Genomic DNA, 26,307 nt, shown 5'->3' on the forward strand with positions numbered 1-26,307 from the left:
GCATTGGTTTCCAATTTTCTGTATGTACTCCAGGTGCAATTCTCTGCCACTTTTGTGGCAAGGATACCTCATTTTTCAAGCACTGGATGCACTTATATACCTGAGAGAACATTATTATTTCTCCAGATAACTCTTACCTATTGCCGTTGCTACAAGGAAGGTGCCTTGATATTGTTATAGCACCCATAAGATACTACTTGAAATATGAAGGGTCTCAGGCTACACATCACTTCCTTTTCCTCCATGCATGTATTTATGCTGTTGTGTGAATTTATTGCTACCTATCACCCACTTTTCTGAAGCAATCAATAAAGCAAGAACTATGATCCCAGCCTGAATCTTCCTTCCTTCTTTCCTTCTCCTCTTCCGGTCCCTGCCTCTACCTTCACTCAGCACCAACAGTCAGGAAGCTAGTGTTCAGCCAGTTTCCAAAATACGTGGTGGGAAAGTCTGAATAACTTAGTACTCCAGTTAACCCCCCTTTCCTTAGAGCCCCCTTCCCTTTGTTCTAGTAAACCCCTCCCTTTAGGAAACAGAACCGTAGGAACCTCAGTGTTCAGCTCTCATCAGTCCCTCTCTCACCAGTACTGTTCCAACTTGCTTCAGTTTTCATGGGATTCTTCCTGGGATACATTGCTCCAGCCTTACAGCCTCACTCCCCTATGTCCTTATACTGACTACCTTTGTCACATTCCATTTCTCTTATCTGTGTTTCAGATTTAGCTAGGAATGTGAAGGAACACACAGCTGCCTGTTCCCTCTTTTAAGTTGCTCATATTTTTCCATTACTTTGAGAAGAACCCAAGATGCCTCGCTTAAGAAATGCAGAGTGTGGGGCTCAAGGGAACAAAAAAAAGGCTTGTCGCCATTCAGCTTACACTTTTTGCCTCCTGGGAAATGAAAACAAAATCCATAGCTTGTTTTCATGGAGGCACTGCAGACCACCACAACCATGTTTTCTCCCAAAGAACCATGGTATCCAGTAACCTTCTGTGTGCAAAGCATGAACTTTACATATAAAAATGACTATCAGTTTGTCTGTGGTAGGAAAAATATACAAGTTGCACTCATGAGGTGCCACAATAGATTGCTCCTTTTGGAACAGTGATGCTAGTGCTATTTCTTAGTGTCCTGATCTTCAGGAGAAGTCAGTATGTGGAACTATTTATCACCTTTATGGGTTTGAAATGAAAAGAGAAAACTATATGCCTTGACCTTACCTTTTTTGCTGGGCTGCCTTCTTCAACTTGTGATGAGGACCTGTTCATTGGCAAATGCATTTCAATCTGAGATTCTTGTTCCATCTGTAACAATAGACAAGACACCATAACACCAAAATTGCTAGCAGCCACCCACCAATCAAAACTAGTTTTCAACACTTAGTCACACTCCAGTGTGACCAAGAAAAGAAATAGGAGCAGGCTTTGATTTTCAGAGGCTGGGAAGCTGGTTTAGCTGCTGCTGCTGCAGTGATGTCTGTGAATGAACCCCAGAAGTTAATGGCTGCCATTCACTCTAATGAGAAAAACAAAAGTGTGCTACATTTGTGAGCATTATTACAGTACAAGTGAAATAAAATCTGCTCCCTATCCCTGACACTAGGTGGCCTGCTTTCCACCAACAAGAGATTCAGAGGCGCCTTGCCCCCAGCCAAGGGTTCACAAAATATACAAGTCCTACTCCCAACTGCAGTATACGCAGTCATACTGCTAACATATAATGAAAAGAGATGTGATTCACCTAGCACTGCAGCTACACAACCTCCAGTCCTTTTAATGCTGCAGTCCTTACCTGGTAGCAAGCTCCACTGAACATAATGAGAGTTACATCTGAGTAAACATGCACCATAAAACAGTTTTCAGAGATCACAGAGTCTGAGGAGCAGCAGTGCTTGGTGAAAACAAACCCAGATTAGGAAATTAGTACTGCAATTTTAAATATGCGAGAGCATGGCGAAGGATCACATCTGTGGTTTCCTCCGCTTAATACAATAAAAAACTTTCTTTACTTCCAGCAACAGTTTAATTTCTGACATGTGGTCTCCATTGGCTACATGGAAAGCAACGTTATGGAACTGTGCAATGGGACTTATTTCCAACTAATCCAAGAGAGTTTTAGGATTGCAACACCAACACACAACAATTATATAATCAAATTATGTAATGAAGAACATTCTAAGGGGGAAAACAATGGTGTCTTATTTATATTAAAACAAATAGCTAGTTTTTAAGATCCTGCCCCTGATAAACATTCATCATGTAGCAAATGAAAACAAAGTTAAACTGAAACCAGCTAACCAATCTGATAGTCCTCTTTTTATGCAAAGACATAGTTTTAGCGAATCAATGAAGTGACAGTTTATGAAGCCTGACAGCTTCCTGGAAAGGCTTATTGGTGTACATAAGTAATGTAATATCTGCCTGCACTTATTTTACACACACTAAAATTTGGCATTTCTAACTTCTGCAACAATAAATGACCCAACTGCATACAGTGGAACCTCAGCTGTCGAATGTAATCCATTCCAGAAGACCGTTCAACTTCTGAAACGTTCAACAATTGAGGCACAATTGCCAGTCAGCAAATTCCTTTGAAAAAAGGGATAAATGCATATCAGAAGCCGTTCGATTTCCGAGGCACGTTCAAAAATGGAAGCATTCACTTCCAGGTTGTTGGCGTTTGGGTTCCAAATTGTTCGGCTTCTGAAGCATTTGACAGCCAATGTTCCACTGTATATTCAAGTTGCCATGTGAAGGTGCCAACTTGCTGAAGGCAACTGTGTCTGGCTCTGGTCAGTGCCTAGATGGGAGGCCTTACTAGAACCCCCCCTCCCCCCAAAAAATGTACACCACCTTGGGTGCCATGATGGAAGAAATGTGCAATATAAATGTAAGAAAACATATGAAAGATAAAAATTAAATAAAACCAGTGACATTGACTATATTGTATCTCTCATTCTAACACAGTAGTAGCTGGGAAAAGATTGCTGGCAGAAAATGGAAGCTTACTCTCCTTTAGCAAGGTATACAAATGTAATTAAAATATACATCCCTGGTTGAGCCACAGAACTGAAAACAGGGGCAAAATTAAACTCCAGCTTTGTCCAACTTTTCTGAAGAACCTGACATTTTCCAAGCACCTGGGATGAAAAGTCACTTTGCTTCTGACATTTAATTTGTGTGCCTGTGTATGCATATGCAGAGAGTCATAATCTTTGAGTCAAATCAAAGGATCCAGAATTCAGAACGTTGTAGATGCATGAAATGCATAGGCATACCCAGGGATTGGTGAAACTGGCCCTCGTCAGGGGCGCAGGCTGCATGCACAAAAATTACCCCAGAGATGAGGGGCTCATTAGTTAATAAACTAGGTAATAACTTTCCCATGTTTACAAGGTTTTGTACTCTTACATTTGATTTGTTTTATTTCATCTACAGAAAAGCACTGTTTAACCAGTCTAATATCAATGAAAAGAGAGACCGTCTAAAGAGGAGTAGGAATCAATGCAGCCTTTTGCTCCTTCCTTGGGTATGTGGGGTCTGGCAGATGAAATGGCTCAGTACCAAATTAAGGGGGAGAGGAGATGAAGAAAGCAGCAGCAGCACCAAAACTGTAGCCCCAAATTTGGGGAGTGGGTGGAGGGTGACATTCAGTCCATGGGGAAGGGCAAGCAGCAGCAGCAGCTACTGTGGCTGGCAGAGCTGCAAAGCTGCCTTGCCCCCCCCCCAAAAGAAGCCACCGCCTGTGATGAGCAGGCAGGCCAAAGAGGGTTGTCAGCTGAGCGCTCCCAAGCAAGGCCTCCTGGAGCATTGTGAGGCTTGTGCTCCTCCCTGTACAATTCAGGGATCAGCCTCAAACACTCACAGTTATTTTGCCCCTACAGATAACCAGTTCATTGAACATTCATTCTGATTTGCTTGCACAAAGCTCACACGTTAGATTACATCTGGCCATTATTGAGCTGTTGGATGACTGTGAGCATTTGCTCTGCATTCTTCCTGATTTGCTTATAGGGTGTTTAGATGGCTTCTCGTTACTCGTTCTTTCATCCCACAACTGTCAATGCATTTCCAAACTGCAAAAAGTCCATATTTATTTATTTTTTAAAGTGGATTGGTTGTGCTAAAGTGACAGAATCCACTGTTAACTGCACCCATTGAGAGTTTACCTATGTGGCACTATTCCTTCGGTTTTCTCAGTACAACCCTGAGATAAGAAAATGTCATTTGAAACACAATAAGCCTGCTCTTCTTTTCTGGCGGCCTTTAATTGTCTTGCCCTCTCTGGTGCTCACATCAGCCTCAGCACAGTGTATCTCTTGTTGGCATCTGTCTGTTTCAGGAGACAATGAAGGAGTGCATCTTTGGAGTGAGAGAGTTACAGCACTTGCTGTGGCTGCAGAGAGTGATACAGGAAAGACATGTTTTGTTGCAGCTGGGGCAGATGAAGGAGCCTGGATGTGCAGTTTTAGATGCACCATTGCTCCCCCCCCCCTGCGCTCATCCCAGTGGTCATTCCTCCTCTGGTCACTGCTGTGGATACACAACCTGACCGTCTCCAGGTACTGCAGTCTTCCGCAAGGGATTCCCACATGGCGGAGTTGATATTACCAGCCTGCATGTCTCGTTTGCAGGGCGTCAACTGTCTATGTACAAACATGATCAGTATATCTAAATCTCCAGAGGCATACCTAGAGTCCCTTGTACCAGCAACGCACCGCTGCTATTGCAGCAAGATCAAACACAGGAGAAGTGATGGGGGTGGCACCCATATAACGCCTTGCCAAGGCCACCAGGGACCTGAGGTACACCTCTGATGAAATCTAGATAAATCTAGATTCAGTGGGCACCTTCTGTGCCAGCTTTTAAATGCCTGCTGAAAACTTCTCTATTCTGCCAGGAGACAATTAGGAGTATATTCCCCACAATGGTCTACTGATGTTTGTTTTTTAATTCATTTTTGCTTTTTACTTGTTTTTTACTTTTTGTGATTTTATTGGTTTTATGTTTTTAAATTGCTGTAAACTACTAATATATTTTTATGATATGGCAGTTTATAAATACTTTTATACATCATAAATAGATGAATGAAATCCACACAACCTGGCTGCCCAAGTGCTGTATTCATTAGAACCATGATAAACTTCTTCCCCACAGAAGAAGAAGAAGAAGAAGAAGAAGAAGAAGAAGAAGAAGAAGAGGAGGAGGAGTTTGGATTTGATATCCCGCCTTTCACTCCCCTTCAGGAGTCTCAAAGCGGCTAACAATCTCCTTTCCCTTCCTCCCCCACAACAAACACTCTGTGAGGTGAGTGGGGCTGAGAGACTTCAAAGAAGTGTGACTGGCCCAAGGTCACCCAGCAGCTGCATGTGGAGGAGCGGAGACGCGAACCCAGTTCCCCAGATTACGTGACTACCGCTCTTAACCACTACACCACACTGGCTCTCTGTATTGGACCAAACAACCAGGTGTTTCTGGAAAGTCCACAAGATAACATGAAAGCAATTAGCAATTTCCTGATGTTTTCTCCCCAGAACTGGCATTCAGAAGCATACTGCCTTAGTTACTAGAAGATGCATGTATAACCTTCATGACTGGTAGACATCAATAGCCTCATCCTCTGCTGGCTTGTCTAATTTCCTTCCAAACACATATAAACAGGTGGCTGGTCACCATATCTTATTGGCAGCAAATCCCATAATTTAACTATGTGCTGTGTGAATAAGTACCTCACAGAGACTGTCTTCACATCAGAAAAAGTATTGTGTGACATGGTCCTAATTTTGTAATATATTAGGAAAAGAGAAAAGTCAACAGTGCGGATGCTAAATATATCTGTAGCTCTAGATCACAGAATTATATAAAACCATTGTTTGTTCCACATTAAAGTTGGACAATAAGATGGTTCTGACAGAGATCGTGATGATTTAAGAACAGGATTAAGATACGTCCACCCATTTCACGATCTGTTAAAGGAACATAGTGCCTAAGTTTCCCTTCTACTTTTTCTTTTTGGCTGCTGCTACATATACAGATGGGACGCGGGTGGCGCTGTGGGTAAAAGCCTCAGCGCCTAGGGCTTGCCGATCGAAAGGTCGGCGGTTCGAATCCCCGCGGCGGGGTGCGCTCCCGCTGCTTGGTCCCAGCGCCTGCCAACCTAGCAGTTCGAAAGCACCCCCGGGTGCAAGTAGATAAATAGGTACCGCTTACCAGCGGGAAGGTAAACGGCGTTCCGTGTGCTGCGCTGGCTCGCCAGACGCAGCTTTGTCACGCTGGCCACGTGACCCGGAAGTGTCTCCGGACAGCGCTGGCCCCCGGCCTATAGATGTGAGATGGGCGCACAAACCCCAGAGTCTGCCAAGACTGGCCCGCTCGGGCAGGGGTACCTTTACCTTTACCTTTACCTTTACATATACAGATATGTTGCTACTACTACTGTGAGCTTCCTGTATTCCCAACTGCATTATTTGCCAAACAAGTATAAAATATATTTTCTCTGGGAAGCTTCAACAACAAGAGCAGGAAGCCAGCTATGCATTCTGCTGTGTGTGTTGTGTGTAAATTCCCAAACTGTAATGGGTGCTAAAGTCCTGTTACATGTGGACTATCAAGATCAGATGCAGAGAATGAGTGCACCAGCTCCATTTAAAAAAGCATCATGCCGACATGCCCCGTATGCATCTGATTAGAGAGAAACAAAGCAGTATGTAACAGCTCTGCACCAACATTGTACAGGCACCACAGCTGTATTCCTTCATGATGCAGAACATGTGAGTCAGCTGTTCATTCAGTGATGAATCCATTGTGCAGTGTAAACTGAATGCATAATCGGCACGTTGTGGTTATGTAGTAGTGCAGATACATCCTTAGGGCAGCTCAACACTGTACATTTAAAGCATATTCAATGCACAGCTAAAGCACAAATAAATCTGGGAAGTGTAGTCTGTTAAGGGTGCTAGAAATTATATCTCTGTGAAGGGGAAACTACAGGCCCCAGGATTCTTTGGGGGAAGTTGTGTGCTTTAAATCCATTAACATACCTTAAATGTCTAGTGCAGGGGTCAGCAACCTTTTGCAGCTGTGGGACAGTCCACTGTCCCTCAGACCTTGTGGGGGGGCAGACTATATTTTTTTTTGGGGGGGTGAACGAATTCCTATGCCCCACAAATAACCCAGAGATGCATTTTAAATAAAAGGACACATTCTACTAATGTAAAAACACGCTGATTCCCGGACCCTCCACAGGCCAGATTGAGAAGGCGATTGGGCCGCATCCGGCTCCTGGGCCTTAGGTTGCCTAGCCTAGTGTGAATCTGCCCAAAGATAAATCATGGTACACGTAAAATATGAAAGAATGGCATTCAATTACTACATCCTGTCAGCATAAGGATTTCCACTTCTGCAATGGGACCCACCCGCCGTGTGTGCCCTGCACCCCTCAAACAGGTTTCACTTTGCGAGAAATCTTTGTGCCACTGGAACTTTCATATAGCACAGCATTGAGTTTGGCTGATTAACTGAGAACCACCAATAATAGTGTTAGAGAATGCAATGGAAGCAAGTTACCTCACTCAAAATAAAGGTTTGAAAAAGAAGAAGAAAGGAAAATGGGATAAATGGTTCTAAAAAGTTATGTTCCCCAGAGTTGCATTAGTTTCTGCCTCCAGATTCTGGCCAAGTTTAACAAGCTAACACTTTGCAGCTGCACACCTAGCACTCCTCCCCCCCATTTCTATCTGTCCATCTTATTTGCTTTCAGCTAGTTGTTCGCCTCAGTGGGACTTCTAAAAAGCGCTCAGAACTTACGTAACACTGTTTCCTGAAAAGAACACAGTGTGACAAGCAATTTAAAGGGCATCTGAAAGTGTCACTGCACTCATTACATAAAACTGAATAAGCTGCTGAATGAAAAATTATAACTGCTCTCCTAATTAAAATACTATTTGAATAGTTGTAAAATATCAATTATTCCATAAATATATTCCACCTATAAGGCAGCAGTACTGTCATCCAACTCATTTCCTGAGATTTCATAGTGAATTGTTCAATTTTTTCTATCGCCATCAAATTCAAGTGTCTCCGTTTAAAGGTCCCTCCTTCTCAATCTCATATTCTAAATGAGACTAGAGTTATGCTTCGAGACTTGAGGATGTGTCACCCCCCCCCTTTACCTTAATCCTGGCTGACACTGAGGAAGCTGTACAAAAAGCAACATAAATATATCACCAGGCAAGGGAGTGGAGTGCTTGCCAGTAGAAAAACAAGCGCCAACATTAAATGATAGCTTTTATGGACTCCTTGCAGTTTTGACATCAAAATAATTGATGAGGCAGCATTTCTTACTGTTTTCTGGCTTTTTCTGTGCCATTGAGATAGGACAGGAACAACAATTAACCTTGGGTTTTTCCTTCTGGGCTAGTACAGTACTGTGTGCTGCCACAGAATCCAAGGACTGATAGGGACCAGCATAATCACTAGGCTAATATTGAAGGTATCAGCCTCCAGGCATTAAAATCATATCCACAGTGATTTTTTTTTTTAATACCCCCACCAAACCTTTCACAGACTTACATTTCCCAACCTTGATTACAAGGGGGGGGGGGGCTTTTCCAGAGATGCCCAATCAAGTTCATGGAACAACCTAGGAAAAACCAAGTTGCTGTTTAGGGGGGTAGCAAGGAGACCAGGCTGTGAGAACCCTATTCCATTGTGGGATGCTCAACTCAAAATCTATACTACACTACACTACTATACTATACTATACTACATTATTTCAAGTAAGAAAATAACCAGGTATGAACATGAGGTTGACAGTCTAACTGGTTGTCATATCCTTAAAGTGCCACCTAGTGGAAACTATCACAATAGTTCAGTAAGAGTGAAACACACACTCACAAGGTCACTTGCTTGGCAAAAGCTGGCAGTTTCAAACATCTACAGGTGAAACACGTGAATTTAGTTAACTCTGGAGAACATGTATGAGAGCATGAACTTAACTGAACTTTCTAGTTACTCTGACACCTTTCTTATCCGCCACTATCTGGCAGCTGAAATGAAAATATGTAGATGCACCTGTGTTGTGCTAGGTAAAAAAAACCCCACAGGCTCACAGCACAATAGACTTATGTTCACATGAAGATGAACATCAGATTCAACTTCTAATGTGCTTTACTTGTTCTGCTGCCACTGAGAGCGGCTTTATGAATGAACTAAATTCACCTATGTGGTCACCATGATTGGGCATGGCTTCCCAGTCTGTATGCAGCATAAATCAGCTTGCATGTGTAATGCAAATCCGTAAGAGAATCAAAATGAATTCTGCCCACAACTGAATTTAGTTGTGTACAACCCTAAAGAGCGATTCATATGACCATCTCTTTATGTACACTTTCTTCCTATGACTTTATTTTTCAGAATGGCTACACACATAGGCATGTTTTTCCTAAACAAACATAAAAGAAGGAAAAAAACCAGTCCATGTATACCATACCCACCATGCACGAAAACTGAGCAATCATCTATTTCTCTGCATATGCAGGCAACTCCCCATTTGCGTGGGGTTGCAATCTGGGTCATTGCGTGCATCAGCTGTCATGCGTAAGCCCATCCTGTCCCCTTCCAAAACAGAAAATGACACACATGTCAGCGTTCATGTATCAATTGGACACACCATTGCATTAAGAATGGTTTATTTTCCCTTTAAAGTGTTGCTAATTTTAGGTCCTTAAATCTGTTTTTCCATCTCTTCCTCAGAAGCAGCTAGACTTTTTCGGTTCAATTTGTGAACCTACTATTTAGCACAGTGAAACATCAGATTCTTTTTTGCAGCTTGTTGTAGAAGCTGAAAGTGATAGCATAGAAAGAAAACCTATAGGGATGCAAATGCAACAAGCTGCCAAAATCTTGCTGAGCCAACTGCTTTTGCAGCACTCTGCAATCCTCAAATTTTGATAAGCTGCTCTTTAAAAAAAGAAAAAAGAAGAAGCTGTCTGAGAGTCAGTGATAACGTTTAGGGCAAAGGAAGTAACATATATAAATCACAAGAGTGCTCAGCGCTTTTAGAAGCAATGAATAGGACCTTGATGGAAATATTACCAATCTTTCATACTCCAGCTTCACAAAACCAGATTAAAGTAAGATAGAAGGCGGTATGTGTACTCTTCTATGGCTGTATTAATAGGTTGCTTGGTGTGGTTTTTTGGGTGGTTTTTTTAAAAATACATATAATACAGAACGAAAGTATTATTATTATTTTTTGCAGTACCAGAATTCCTTAGGAAATATTTCATGTATTCAGCCAACAAGCTCTGTAGTACACAGAGCTTCCTCTGCCTTTAAACCTATTTTATCATGCCACTGAGTATTTATGTTATTTTATAGAATAAATAAAATGAAATGGTATCAAGACTTGCACTTTAAATCTGACTGAATTGTACTCAGGTGATGGAGGATAGCATAAGTAATGCTATATAGCAATTTCTATCATTTCATTAAGGCAATGATTGCAATTAATGTCAAATGTGCTGTTGACTAGAGCAAGCCCATAAATGTTATGGAAGGTAAGCTTCTCTTACACTCTGTAAGGTGCCATGCATACTGACAGCGATATATACAAAATAATACTATAATTTTTTTGTTATTAATTATATTGTTGGACACAGATAAGGGGTAACGGATTTGGCTGTCAGTTGAAGCATTTAAACAGTGCCTGCACCTATGCTCAACCAGTTTATTTGTAAATAAACTTACTTACTGCAAATACCAGAAGCTTCAAGTGAACTCCCTAAAAAGGTAGCTAAAATCAGTTAAGCCCTGTGCCCCTCAAACTTTTCACCACTCTGGGAAGTTGGGGTGTACATAACATTACTGTTTTTTCTTATTATCTTGTGTTGTTAGCTGCTTTGGACTGTTTAACAGTTGTTAAGGAAACAACTGTTTTCCCTCTCAATAAACAATAAACAACCATTCCAGCTTGATACATAGACTATTTTCTTTCTTTCTTTCTTTCTTTCTTTCTTTCTTTCTTTCTTTCTTTCTTTCTTTCTTTCTTTCTCTTTCCTGCCTTCCTTTCCCTTCCTTCTCTTTCTCTGTATCTACAGATATACTCATACACACACATGCATGTATATATATATAGCAGACAAATAGAGAATGCAGCTGCACTAGATAAGTGGTGCTTCACACACACACCCCGATGTCCCCAGTCCAAGAGATGACACCTGACTCCTACTAGCACAACAAATGCTTAAGACATGAATAACTTTGCTAAGCAATCCTCCTTGACACACTACAAACGCCATCTCTGACATCATTACTGACACCCAATACACAATTCATATTTGTGCAGATATAGTACTTTTTCAAAAGGTTTTCTCGTGTGTGCACGCAAGAGAGTGAGAATGCTGTGCATATATATCCTTTGCAGCACAAAAGCCCTCATGTAGCCCTTTTGTAAGAAAAAATAAATGCGAGGCTACAATTTGACCTTTGCAGTAATGTCTTGCCAATATATGAACACTTTCCTTTTCCTTTGAAGGGCATATAAACCCTTTTCATAGCACCAGAATCTATACCCCCTGTGGGTTTTAAAAGAAGAATGATTTCCTATTCTACATGACATAATGTCAGAACTGTTGTGGGCAGATGATGAATAAAGCAGAGCGATGTGAGTACTTTGGGTAGCAAAAATAAACCACTTCCTTAATTGAATGGCAAATATTACAAGGCTATAATATATGTGTATATTCCCCCCCCCTTCTTTTGCAGGACTCTGAAGTTTCAAGATCTCTAGCATACGTTAGATTTATTCCACCTGAATGTACCAGAGATGCAACTGAAGCTCATACTCCATCAACTCTGCTCAGACTCCACACTACTCACTGGGATACAAATTTAAACCCTGGACATAAGCAGCTCCAATAAAACTATGGGCTAGACCCATACACTTCAGGGAGAGGGAGAATTCAACCTTAGGGACATCCGAATCTTGCCTTTCCATAGATAAATGGTTCATGTTGCGCAGAGATGTCACTATCCTTATCAGTTTACTCTTGCCTGTCTTCTTCTTTGTTACCTAGGATTGCCCAATCAGTCTGAGGTGGGAAACTTGTGGTTGTTGTAACGGTGGTGACTCAGCAAATCTCTCTCTTACATTGGAGTATTCCTTCTGTCTGGCCTCAGCCTCAACCTAATTGCCTTCGGTCTCAGGTGCCCCTTTGCCTCAGGCCGTCAAGTCTTTGGCTATGTTGCCCCAAGAAGCCACTGGGGTTTGGGGCTGCTCCATACTTTTGCTCAGGTTTGTTTGACTTTGTGGTGCCTTAACAGGAGTGGATTGCCCTAGCTAGATCTCTTCCTTTGTCTCCTCTTCCCCATTCCCCTGCCTCTTTTCCATGTTTGTTGTTTTCTTCACGTTAGGAAGGAACCTCAAAGAGCGAAACCAGTGTAATGTTCTCCAAGTTTCTCTACAGAGCAGTGGTTCTCAAACTTTTTTCTCTGGTCCACACTTTCAGAATAAAAATATGCTCGTGCCAGACCAATCTTTTATTGATAAGAAATACATTGGAAAACAAAAACAAACAACTCCTAAAAGTGCTTGTTATATAAGCTGTTGGTGCATGAAGGTGAATTTGGGTAGCCTGTGCATAATCTTGCAATAATTAACCATCCCACCATTCTGTAACATTTATACTTAGCACTTCAAGCTACAAAACCATTTTACATATTGACCACCATTATGAACATTATGTCTACATACATAAACAAACCAACTTATCTGAACCCAAATTGGGACTCAGTGGTTCTTGGTATTTCCCCACAAGTAATCGAACTGAAGAGAGGTACAGCGCAATGGCCCGCATGCTGTGCAACAAGCATCAGATTAAAGATCTCAAATATCATGCCTATATGGTTGCATGAGTTAACGCATGAATAAAATGCAAATAAGGACGCTTGTAAAATTGGTAGCAGCTGATTCATCCATTACAGATTGGCTCTGATATGTGCAAATAATTGCTCATTCAACTGTTCTGTTTGTGTGAGCAATTGGCTGCCCAAGAAGCATGTGGGCATGGAGGATGCCAGCAGAACCCTTTGATAGCAGGAAAGCTGCCACACAGGATGGTGTCTCAAATCTCTAGCATAACCCACATTTCTCTCAGCCACCTAATCTAAATTTGGGGTCTTTGAAAGAAAATGCTGCTCAACTACTGCATTCATATAAAAAGAGTGTGGTAATTCTTTGTAACCAAGTGATTGGAAGGAAAATATTTATTTTGCATTGGTCTAGAAAACTAGTTACACACATACACACACACCCCAACCAAATAAAATTACATAATGCCAAGATTCTACTTCTCTTTGAATCTTTACTTCACCCCATTCCTCTGAAAACAAATCTCTTTCACTTCTAGTTATATATGTTCTTTTCAGCCAAGGGCCCCATTAAGTAATGTAACCCATATGCTTCTAACAACTCCAGTTGCTCTATTTGAGCAACAGCAAAGTTGAATTACAATCTCCAACTAGTATGTATAATATTTTGACCACTTTAAGGCAGGTTTTTATTGCAAGACATATAAGGTGAGAGAAAGGAATGGTGCTTAACCACAGCCAAAATACCAAGATTATGTATGTATTTTTTTTTTAAAAAAAGATTGAATTATTTGATACAGAATGTTAATCTCTCCCAAACTGCAAGTGTATAGGGAATAAGTGTTTAACAGGCAACAGTGCTTATATTTTTTTAAAGGAGGAATCTTGCTGTTGTTAGCCCAATCCGTACCCAAATCAATTCTACGCTTACAATTTAAAGGTGTACCTGTTCTTGAAGCCTGAAGTCTATGTAGCTTGATTTGAGTTGAGCATTTGTTTCAGCATGAGAAACCTGCAGCACAGGTGCACAGGACAAACTGTTAGTTGTGATATATTAGGTGGCAAGAATGCCCAGAATAATATTAATTAATTAGAGAAAATCTAGCCAACCCTACAGCATATGATCCCAGGGTGGTTTATGACACAATAAAAAAGTAAAACGCTAGAATGAATCCAATTTGCCACAACTTATAAAAAAGGCAAAAATACAACATATCCTTAAGCATCATGGTCACCTCACTTGTGAGTGATGGAATTCTGAATACAGTTTTAAGGCAGAAAACGGAGCTAAAATGATAAAACTAGAGAACTAGAACTTGCAGATCAAAAATCTATCCCGCAAAGTGAACAACTTGTACTACATTATATCACATTCAAAAGAACCTGCACAAGTTTATCACAGAGTTGATCTAAATCCCAAACTCCGTCCACATTACAAAACAAAATCCGGGTCAAGTAAGCCAAGAAGCTACTCTGAAGCCTGCTGTGATGCCACGCCTGCTTTCTGCAGGGATCAGCTGAACTACTACTTGGTTGTGCAGGTGATCCAACAGGCTTGATATTATCATCTATCATTTGACAGGGGTAACTCCAAGCCTGCTTTCTGGAGAATTCAGGCTGTATGGCTGAATTCTCTGGCTGCACAGCTGATTCCTGAAGAAAGCAGGTTCCGAGTTGCCACCTACTTGGGTGGCGACTCAAAGGCCACTGTCGTTTCCTATGCCCTGCTTCCCAACAAGCTAGCTCCAACACTGACTGTAAGCCTCTCATGCCAATGCATAATTGGGGATGTACTTTATTCACTGGCAGCTGCGCCTCTACCTGCCTCACACCTGGCGTCATGTATGATGTCAGTGTGCAGCAGGCGGGATGGTTTGGGGGAAATGGTCCCAAAGCCCAAATTGAGACCTGTGCCAGGAAACATTGCTCTTTGCCTTTCTGGAGACTCTGCCAATGGCCACTGCTCCTTTTAAAGACAACACTAAGCCCAATATTCTCATGCTGAAGTTTTATACGTACCTGTGTTACAAAAGGCCGAGGAGGAAGAGCAGGTGGTGGCGGTGGTAGCCAACCTGCCCGAACTACAAAAACACAAAACAGAAGGAGAGAAACAACATGAATGAACGCAACCTAGAACTAAACAAATCTATTAGCACTATTTGATTTTTTAAAAACTCAGATCAATTTAAGAAAACACACTTCAAGTGAACCTATCACCACTATCTTCTATGACCTCACCGAGACATCTCTATTCAGAATAAACATGACAAATACAGTCAATGCTGATGCAATTAACAAATTTCAGTGAAAGATACAGAGCTTGGTACATGAGAGTTAAACTCCCCTTGAGTTTTCTGTTCTTTGTCACAAACACTCTTGCCTTTAAAAAGTGAAGCAATATTCTAACATGGACATTAGAGAGCATTCAAAATAAAATGCGATGATGTGAAAAAGTGGAGTTGTACAGAAAACATCTGTGCATGGAATTAGATGTTCTGGCACTTGGATGAGCTAGTTGTAGCTTTTAAATATTTTTGGCAGGAGCTGAAGAGGGAAGAGACCAAACAAGTCAGTTTAGGGCTTTATGGTAACATAATATAATTCAGTCTTCTACTCTGAGCCAGAAATCTGAGATGCTAACACCCATGATGGGACCATCTATTATACTTCCCAATCTGGCTTCAGTTAAATCCATAAACCTTTAGAGGCCAGAACTGCAGAGAAGACGAGGCTTTGTGAAGCAATTATAATGACACATAGATTATACGTATACATGAAGCACAACTGAAGAATCTCTTGATAGTTAACCTTCTAGCAACCCCTTATAACTGCTGATCCTTTTTAGCAAACACAATTTGAAAAGATACTTAGCAACCTCTTTTGTGTTTGTTATTTGGACATTTAAAATTCTAGCACTAAAGTCACACCACGAGAATGCTATATAGATAAATGTATCCTAAGCTATGAATCTTATTGCACATGCATTTTTTAAAGTATATCAAATCTTAACCATGTTCTCATTTTTAAACTTATTTGGGCAGGGATATTTATAAAGCATATGGGAATAATAGAGACTTTTGCATTTTAAGATTTATAGGAAAATAGTGAATGCTGGCCAAGGGTATGTGTAACAAACAAAGAAAAGGAATAAATGAGAATATTGAAGTCTGTTAATGTCTGGTGACATGCTGAAACCCAAACACCAAGGTGGTGAGCTATTAGAATTCAGGCAACGTTAACCATAAAACCCACAAACACATTTGTAGGATGAAAAAAAGTTAAACTGCAGTCATCAAATGTAAAAAAACATGTATTATGTTAATCGTATTTCCCCCTCCCCATTTAGCCAGTTTTCATTTTAATTTATCTAAAATATTTATACCTCACTTTTCCACATATGCGTTTAAGGCCGCTCATGTTTTGGAAGTGAAAAATCCTATGAATGTTCAAACCAAAGGTTATGGCGAGAAATGTGTTCTCTGCTTAAGGTTACAGAAAAGAACAGTCCAGCTGGACCAGGCCAAATGCCCATCCAGTCCAACATCCTTTTCTCACAGCTTGATACCTATGAAAAGCCTGCACACAGGCTTCAGTTAATGTATATATAGGAATCATTTTCCCGTTTAGCATTCCCATGGCATTACCTTAATGCTAGAATTTTAAATGTTGCAACAACAAATGCTAGAATGTTGAAACAACAAACACATAAAGGTTACTCAGTTCTGAAAGAGACTTCAGAATGGCATCATTCATTCATTTCATCTACCACCCTTTGTCTGTAGATCTCAAGGCAGTTCACAGCATAAAAATACAAGATAAAAACACAAAATGCATAATAAAAACAAAACAAGCCAATAACCCCCCTCTCTCCACAAACACAATTAAAAGTATGTAAGATGTTCGTCAACCAAAAAGGCCTGATTGAAGAGGAAGATTTTCACGTGGCACCTAAAGGTGTATCATGAAGGTGCAGATGAACTGCCAGGCGAACTCAATACCTGTTCAAGCTCAAGGGTATCCCATCGGCCAGTTTTAAGTACAGTGGTACCTCCAGTTACAAATGCCTCAGGTTACAAACGCTTCAGGTTACAAACTCCGCTAACCTGTAAGAGTTACCTTGAGTTGAGAACTTTGCCCCAGGATGAGAACAGAAATCGTGTGCTGGCAGCGCAGCAGCAGCAAGAGGCCCCATTAGCGAAAGCACGCCTCTCATTAAGAACAGTTTCAGTTTAAGAACAGACCTCCAGAACGAATTAAATTCATAACTAGAAGTACCACTGTACACAAACATTTAACTTGTTTCTGCAGAACATCAACCTAGGTACAACTTAGAATTTTCCAAGTGCGTTACAAGGCAACCCCAGACGTCTCCAGTTAAAATAATCTCAGTTGCTGATTCTTAGGGAATGGTCAGTGGCTTTAGATTTCAACATTTGGAATGTGTGTGTGCTACAAAGTTTGGATTGCTTTTCATATGAAAAGAGGCATTTTTGTAGCATTTCAAGCTTGAGAAACCGACAACACCATGCAATTAGCAATTGGATGGATAGCTTCTTAATAGTAAATAACTTGCTTACTTATCCCAATGAAAGTATCAAATGTGACTGCCCTAATTCAGGGTTTCTTGTATAAGATTTTTAAATTAAATTGATGGCTATGCAAGAAAGTAGATTTGCCCCTGAATTTCACTTCTGTGTTTCTTGTATCCCTTAAAGTGCATCCTTAGACCTCTGCTAAATAATTTCTCTCCCCCCCCCCATAGAGTTGCAGGGGTTGTACATATTTGGGAATGACTGTTTTCACATTTTAATCTTTCCTCTATAGGAAAGTCTTTCTGATAATTCTTCACATTATTATCCAATTACTCCTGATAACAATTCCCCACTGATAAAACCATTTTCTTACACATCACCACCCTTCTCTGCTGGAAAACCTTATTTCCACCCTTTTCCACATGCAGGTGGAACTGACAGCCACTAAGGAAAGCCTTTTAAATTTCACTGCCAGCCTGATGTTGGTGGTGACGTTTATTTCCTTCAAAAGGTTGTGTGTGTGTTCCTCCTCATGCATGCTGAGGATTCCACAGATTAGTACTTTTATTAATACTTGTTTTATCTTTTGATGTTGCCTTTTATTTTGTATTCTGTATATTTTGTATTCTGTATATTTTACAACTATACGGACTATACCTTGACATCACCTTGCCAACAAAGGTCCGTATAGTAAAAGCTATGGTTTTCCCAGTAGTGATGTATGGAAGTGAGAGCTGGACCATAAAGAAGGCTGATCGCCGAAGAATTGACGCTTTTGAACTATGGTGCTAGAGGAGACTCTTGAGAGTCCCATGGACTGTAAAAAGATCAAACGTATCCATTCTTAAGGAAATCAGCCCTGAGTGCTCACTGGAAGGACAGATCCTGAAGCTGAGGCTCCAGTACTTTGGCCACCTCATGAGAAGAGAAGACTCCCTGGAAAAGACCCTGATGTCGGGAAAGATGGAGGGCACAAGGAGAAGGGGACGACAGAGGACGAGATGGTTGGATAGTGTTCTTGAAGCTACCAGCATGAGTCTGACCAAACTGCGGGAGGCAGTGGAAGACAGAAGTGCCTGGCGTGCTCTGGTCCATGGGGTCACGAAGAGTCGGACATGACTAAATGACTAAACAACAACAACATATTTTACAATTGTCAGTTGCTTTGAGATATTTTCTGCAGAAAGTGGAGAGTAAATACAATAAATAATAAGGAGGGGGCAGGACAGCAGCCCCCACACAGGGACTCCTCTCCAGAGGATATCTGCACAGGCCTAGCCCAGGTGCATGCTGCCAGGACAGAAGTGTGTGACCCTAATCATCATGTGAACCTTCTTCACGCATGTAATGTATGAAAGCGTCTTATGTGCATCAGATATTCATTACCTGTCCGGTGAACAGACACCATGGGAAAGCAGCCGTGATCAGCCTTCTCTTTGTAGCACCCTTGTATTTAATTTGTCAACTGGGAAAATTATTTGTTTATTAAATTTGTATACCGCCCTTTTCCCCCAAGGGAGCCCAGGGTGGCAAACACAATAGTGATAAAATAAAAATAAATAACAATTTAAGGACATACATAAAGCACTTAAAAACCATGAAAAAAGTGTGGCCACCAATCACAGAACAGGGCGCAATGATCAGAGCTGTGGAAATTGTCAAAAGAGCTCAGTAGAGGAAGCAGCATCACTATGGTCTCCTCTTACTTTATCACAGAAACAAAATTGTATTGGGTATACATTGGGTATACATATAGTTGTGGGTTATACCTGTATTTGGCTGATGATTGGGAAGAAATGGGTATGCTAAGAAAAAAAATCCAGTGAATATTGTGCACATAGCTGGAGGTGAAAGGTAACTCTTTAAACAGCAACACAGAAACCCTGCCAATCTTGAATTAGCCAATCCCCAAGTTCTTCTAGGTTGCATAAAGAGTGGAGTAGCAGAATATTTGATTAAAATAATAAAACTGGGTTCTAGTCCTGGAAAAGTTGGAGGCAGGCTACAGCATTTGCAACCTGGGTGTATATATTGCAGTCATGACATGTTATCCTTACAGCTAGACAAAAAGTCAAAGCATGTATCACACATCAGATATCTCTTACACAGAGTTTCCAGAGTAGACTTGAGTCCATGGAAATGTAAGTAATAATGATATGGGTTAGTCTTTAGGTGACACAAGATTATTTGTTGCAAAACAGACATTCCTGTGCTGGAATTCACAAAACCCATGTGTAGGGAACATTTGGTCCTCCAGATGTTGCTGAACTACAACTCCCATCATACCTGGCCATTATCCCACAGTTGCTGGGACTGATGGGAGTAATCACGAGTGTGTGTTAAGTCTGTGTTCATAAAATGTATATAGGTATATAGGTCAGGAAGTTCCCCAGATCTTCCCAGTGTGCATATATAGACTGAAAGTGAAGCAACATCACAAATGAATCCATCATGTTGCAATCTAAAAACAGGTTTCATAATCAGTCCTGCATTCTTTCAGTGAAGGTGCTCTCAAATGCATTTAGCAGCACCTACATGAGAAACTAGTTACTTTGAACTATGTGTTGCCAATAATCCATAGTTTTTCTTTACATCTTGAAATCAATTTCTACTGAAAACTCCATTTTTAACCACAACAGGATTATAAAAAGTTTCATTTGCTGTCCTTTTATTAAACTTGCTGTAAAGCCACTGCAAATATTTATTGTGTGTTCATGTCCTGACCCTTAACACTGCCATCTGTGGGGTCAGGTAACTCCCCAAGGAGAAATAGCAAATTGCATCAAAAGGAAATAATAAACTAGGGCTTCTTCCAAGCAAGGGTTTCACGTGCAGTATCTTTTCAGCACCGCCAAAGGTACAGAATGCAGTTCATTTCAGAACATTAAGTTGTTTCTCTCACAACAGGAGATATATATATATATATATATATATATATATATATATATATGCGCTACATCTTGTTCAGCTTAGGAAAATATGCTGTATCTGGGCATTCAGCATTCTAGGCAAGCAAAATGCTCAGACCAGGCATGTTTGACCCAGTTTCCTGCTTTTTTTTTAATCCTAAAATTCTAACTTAAGCTATTCATGAAATATTCATAAAATCCTGCTGTTTCAGAATATCTCTGACCTGTTTGAAAGTAGTATGCTTATGTGAGCACTATTCCCAGGCACAATCCAGAGTTCTTAGAACAGAGCATCAGCAAAAATCTCTTCCGAAGCAGGAGAGCAATGTGTGTGTGTGTGTGTGTGTGTGTGTGAGAGAGAGAGAGAGAGAGAGAGAGTCAGAGAGAAAGAAAGAAAATATGCACATGCATGTGAATGTATTTCTATATATTATAATATATATGCAGTAGACAGGCAAGTATAGTGGCATGCTAGATTTGTCACTGTTGGATTCTGCTTGTTAGAGACAGTAATGGCATGTGTGCATGCATTTGTGCATTCTCAACTCTCAAATGCATGTGTGCATTCTCAACTGAATAAAATCTGAAAGTCAAACTCTAAAAATATTCAGAACAGAGACTATGGCTTTCAATTTTTATGCAAATGAAAATACATCCCAAACAATGCAGATTGTACATTTTGTTTTATGGAGAAACTACTGTATTAGAAATCTTGCTTATTTATGCTCACTTGGGGCCACTTCCATGTGGATATCAAAGACGGGTATGTAATCCAGCAGCTTAGGTTCCACAAAAAAGATGTAATAAGCATAACAGACATTTCTTTTTCTATGAGAAGTGCCATGGAAGTAGGTGGACATCTTGAAGCATGCTAAATTTCTGGAAATGCTTGCTACATGTTTATGTAACTTTAGGGCTCTGTAGTCTAAGCGTAGTTAGCAATAAAAATTCCAGAGTGCAGTATATAATCATCTTAAGTCCAAAGTGCTTTATATAAAGAACAGGAGGGGGAGAAGGGTCAAAAATGGAAAGAGCAATGGCGCAACACACCTGCAGCTGGTGCTAGAAAGTACTGACTCATAATTTCTATAAACAAGTTAAGATCTTCCTTTGATCTTACATAAATGCACACACTTAGAAACAATTCAGTTCAGCACTACACACAGAGAGAAGAGAGCACATCACAGCACATCCTGCCAATATATATATATATATATATTTAAAGATATTTATTAGAGGTTTAGAAATTACAGAAAAAAGAAAAAAGGAAAACAACAAAAAATTCAACAAGACATACATTTCGATACATAAAAAAGGAATATAAAAAACATAAAAACCAATACAACAATACAACAATAAAAAACACACATCCAATACTCCATATCTTTATCTTTCATTTGCTTGTTTCCTCAACCTCCTCACACCTCCCTTTTAGTATTCTAGTTTAGTTAATTTTTCCAGCAAATTCTTTTCATCTTTCTCAATTTTTGTTAAGTAATTTATCTTAACGGTCTAACATATTAATTCACTCAGCAAATCCTTGCTATCTTTCACTATGTTCTGTCATTCAATTTACCTTAATTTATTTTAACCTTATCTTACCATAAAATACCTTAAAGCTTAAAACTTAATATTTATTTATACATAACTCCTTATATCATTTCTACTAAAGCCAAATAGTTTCATTCCAACATTTTCCCTAATACTCATTAGTTTTACACTAATTCTCAAAATAATATTTTTTTTTAAAAAAAAACTTTCTTCCAATCTTCATCCAACGTCTCTTCTTCCTGGTCTCGGGTTATGTCAGTCCTTACTGTCCATTCCATCTAGTCCATCAACCTGGTGCTCTTGTGTCCGAGGCTCTTAAGTCTCTTCCATGCCCCTTCTGCAGATCTTCTTCTTGTTTATACCTGCACTTTACCTTGTCTTCTGTTGATCCTTTTCTTAGTTTCTTTCCTTTCTCATTGAGGAATAGGACTCGGGGAGACTCCGACCCAAAGATATCTCCATCTCCCCTCAGCAGATCAGCCCATTCCCCACAGTCCCATTGCCCACACTCAGCACTGTAGTCCAAAAAGTATTTAAAGCATGTTTCAAAGACCTTCCAAAATTAAAAGCCCCCACAACTCCAGACCCCCCCCGGCCCACTCCAGATTCAATCTTCAAGAACAGCGGCTTATGCTCCTGCAGGGCCTCAGGTCGCTCCATTTGTGTTACTTGAGGTTCAACAGCGGCCTCCTCCATTATCTTCTGAACTTGCACTTGCCCTGTCAAAACAAGTTCCTGAGTTGGTTCCTGGATGGTTTCTATATGGGTATTCACCGTTTGTCCAAAGTTTTTGACTGCAACAGTCATCAAATCCATCTTCTCATGCATCTGCTCCAACAAAGCGCTTGTCTTGCAAAAAGCAGGCACCAAAACTTCTTCTAAACACATTTTTACTCAAGGCCAGAGTCTAGTCTCACAATCCTAATCTTGCAGCTGTAAAATCCCCAGATCGACTCCAGCAACAATTTAACAAGCTCCCTCTAGAGGAGACAATTTCTATTTGTATCCATCTTTTGTAAACAGGTCCAACAAAAGAAAATTACTTTCATTTTTCATATATTTTGTATCTTTTGATTGCAAAAGGCAACATTGGAATCAGTTTGTTTCTCTTTTTTTTAACTATCTGTCAAAAAAAAAAGTTCCATTCACAGTCAATGAACTTCCCCAAAAATTTCTGTCTCTGGCACCCCGTTCCCAGGTTTGAGACGGTGGAAATTTATCTTTCTTTACTCTCTCTCCTGCAGGCTTGAACAATCAAAATTCCCCCCTTTTCTCCTGCTTCCAAAAGGGGTTTTGATGGTTATAACTGAAGGAAATTTAGTCCTTTATATGCGACTTTCCAGACTTTAGCTTGCAAATTTTTGCTTCAGTCTGTTTACAAAAAGCGGAAGGTGGACTTCCTGATTAGAACCTTCCCGCTTCGGTGCCAAATTAAAATGTTTCTTAATCTAATTTTCCGTTTTACTCACGGGTACTTGTTTAGAGTCCAATGGTCCACAGGAAAAAGTCAGCGCTCTCCGGCAACGGCTGTGCGGCTTCACTCCGTAAAAGTAGCAGTCGATTCAAAACACCGTGCCGCTCACCCCACGTCGCTTCGGATCCCCGAAAAGGGGTTTCCCTGCAAGTAGGGGAGGCGCTCCTGGTGTCAGCCGAATCCCACGTTCCCAGGCTTCCTCCGTCTGGGATTTTTAAAGGGTCTCTGCCTTCGCCGCGGCGGCAAGACCCGATTTTCACGGAGCGGGTTCCTCCTGATCAGAGGAACTCCGCCATTGCCGATGGCGCTAACCCGGAAGTCACACATCCTGCCAATATAATCTAAACCCCATGGCCTTCATATCAAGGTTGTGGAAAATAGATATTCAACAACAACAACAACCCAGAAATTGAGTCTGTTTTTAAAAATTATTATTTTTTTGCATTTGGGGCTGTGAAGATCTCCAGGGGATTCCCTTAAAGGGACATGACTGCCCCTTTAAGAAGTTCCCAATGCAACTCTACAGGGCAACTCAGTCAGCACAGCCCATTACAGGGAGCCGCTGTTATCACCAAGGCCTAATGAAGAGCTCTTGGAGCTCATGGGCTTCAATAGCCCTGAGAGGAGAAAGGCTGGCTTGCTGGAGAAGGAAAGAGAGAGCCAGAGACCCAAGTGGGGTTAATATATGAGCAGCAGTTAAAAATAAGCAGAAGATGGGTGGCAATTAAGGAGATGTGTGTGGAAGTCAAGTGTGTGGAGTGTAAGATTAACGATGACAATTGTATAATTGATGTGCTAAGATATGTAAAATACATACAGTATTTTTCTGTCTATAAGATGCCCCCATGTATAAGACGCCCCTATTTTGGGGGACTCAGGTTAAGAAAATGGGAGGAGATGTATCCATGTATAAGACGCTCCCTAATTTTTGACTTTTTTAAAGGGGGGAAACCTAGTCTTATACACGGAAAAATGTGGTAATTATTAGTTTTTTGCTTTTTTAAAAGAAGCTTGCATTTCCCTGTCTTGTTTTCAATGGTGGCTCACATTTAGCACACTCCTCCATGAACCAAGAAGCATTCAATGTGTCACTCCCTCAGGGGCTCTGCTAGGAAAGGGGCTATTAGATGAATATTAAACCCCAATATCTGCATGGAAACTTCCTGCAACAACCTTGAATTCTGGTGTTTATTATTTAATCTACACTTCTAGTACGTGTAATTACAAACTCCTTAATACTTGTTTAAATCAGGTCAATTTGAAAGGACATGATCTTTGTTAAAATTCCAGTATGCCAAGATTATCACTGAGGTACCCTTTCAATTTTGAATTACCCCTTCTGATTGGAAAAAAACTGGTAAGGCAAAATGTTTTGCTTCTCTTTCATCAATGCCAGTCTATAAGGAAGTTCCTGTATTCTACTGTTTAAAGTTCTGCTTTACTATTTTCTTCAAATATCCAGCTCCAAATACATAGCGTGTAACTGTGTTAAAAATTAATTACCTAGCTCCAGATTCTGAAGCAGGAGTGTACAGCTCTACTCATTTATTCAGGACTTGTACAAGTTTTTCAGAGGGGAAAGGTGCCCTTTCATCCACAGCCTGCTGTCATAAAGCAACTTGAATAGAATAGTACATTTAACATGAATAGGAATTCATGATTTACAGGTGGAACCTTTGTATGACTTTTCCCTGTAATTATAGAAGGCTAAGGAAAAACCCCAGATGCCTACTCAGTTCCTATTTCACATGCATTTGTGGGCTTTCTGAATAATACAACCCTAAATGCAGAGCTATATGACAGAAGACTACATAGCAATGTGTATAGGATCTAAATGCTCTGATTCTACTTATATTTTACGTAACCCATTTAATTTATGTGGCTTTATCACAGTTTGATGAAGACTTAAATTATACTAAGCATGCATAGCCGGCAGAAGATTGTACCAGTATCTTAAATTTAAGCAATACCTTAAGTGTTCTGTGGGTGGGCTTTGTTGGTTTTTATCCAGCCATATAAAACTTGAAAGACTAGTCTGAGTTGCCACCTTTCTTAATTTAATGTACTGATCAGACTATTAAACACAGCATGATTAAAAGGAACGCAGCATAGGAAATGCAGCATGAGGCAAATTGCTGGCACACACCAGCTCTTCTGTTAAGGAATTAAGCAGCCATTTGCACAGTCTGTAGCAGAAGGAGCAGTACAAAGCTGGCCAGGTGGAAGAAGTCCTGGAATCCGAAATGTTCAGTATGCAAAGCAGAGACACAGAAGGCAGCATGATGAATTGTTGAGAGATGCTTTTTTGGGTCACTGCATCATAATGAAAACATATCACAGTGCTGCGGACTCCACTATTACCAAAGATAGTTGGATGTGTGTGCATCTATAAAATTATATATGCAAACATATAAATACACACATCAAACCTTTTGGATCATTTAGTCCAACCCCCTGCAATGAAGGAATCTTTCACCCAACATGGGGCTCAAACCCACAACCCTGAGATTAAGAGTCGCATGCTCTACCGGCTGAGCTATCCCTTAGGCAATATTCGCATGTATGTATAAGAAGAGACACACATTTAATAAATTAATAAATAAATCTCCATCAATGGATAGTAAGCAAACAATGAAAAAGAACCCCTCCGAAACAAAAATTCGTTTCTCAGATGATTACAAATGGACAAAATCTCCATATGATGGAGGCACAGTTTTTTTCCTAGCCAAAGTCACCAGCAACTTTGCAAAATGATGGTACTGCTGAGGTGAGAGCAAGCTTAAAGACATAAATGACAGTTTTGCCAGGAATCTAAAGTGGCAGCTTTAGCTTCACCTGAAGTTTGACAGTCATTTGAAAAAATGTTTAATTTAAAAAACCCAAGCAGCTGCCATGTGCTGTTTTCCAAGAGGAATATGCAAATAGCTGAGTAGTAATATATTAAACTTGGTCCATAAGCTACAGAATCTGTT

General features: G+C 40.4%; 1 protein-coding gene across 2 annotated transcripts in view; it reads right to left on the bottom strand.

Annotated features, from left to right (window-relative positions):
- Window positions 1-26,307, bottom strand: part of REPS2 (RALBP1 associated Eps domain containing 2) — an 83,361-nt gene that overhangs the window by 6,937 nt on the left and 50,117 nt on the right. Inside the window, exons 15-17 of one of the 2 annotated variants that reach the window (XM_082220871.1) lie at window positions 14,889-14,950; window positions 13,816-13,881; window positions 1,221-1,304 (exon numbers count right to left, since the gene is read on the bottom strand). In XM_082220871.1, coding sequence (XP_082076997.1) covers window positions 1,221-1,304; window positions 13,816-13,881; window positions 14,889-14,950 — 212 coding nt within the window. The remainder of the gene's footprint in view (window positions 1-1,220; window positions 1,305-13,815; window positions 13,882-14,888; window positions 14,951-26,307) is intronic. The other variant, XM_082220872.1, reaches the window with a different exon arrangement.

Source organism: Podarcis vaucheri (genome assembly GCF_965113315.1).
Source record: "Podarcis vaucheri genome assembly, chromosome: 4".
Taxonomy (NCBI): Eukaryota; Metazoa; Chordata; class Lepidosauria; order Squamata; family Lacertidae; genus Podarcis; species Podarcis vaucheri.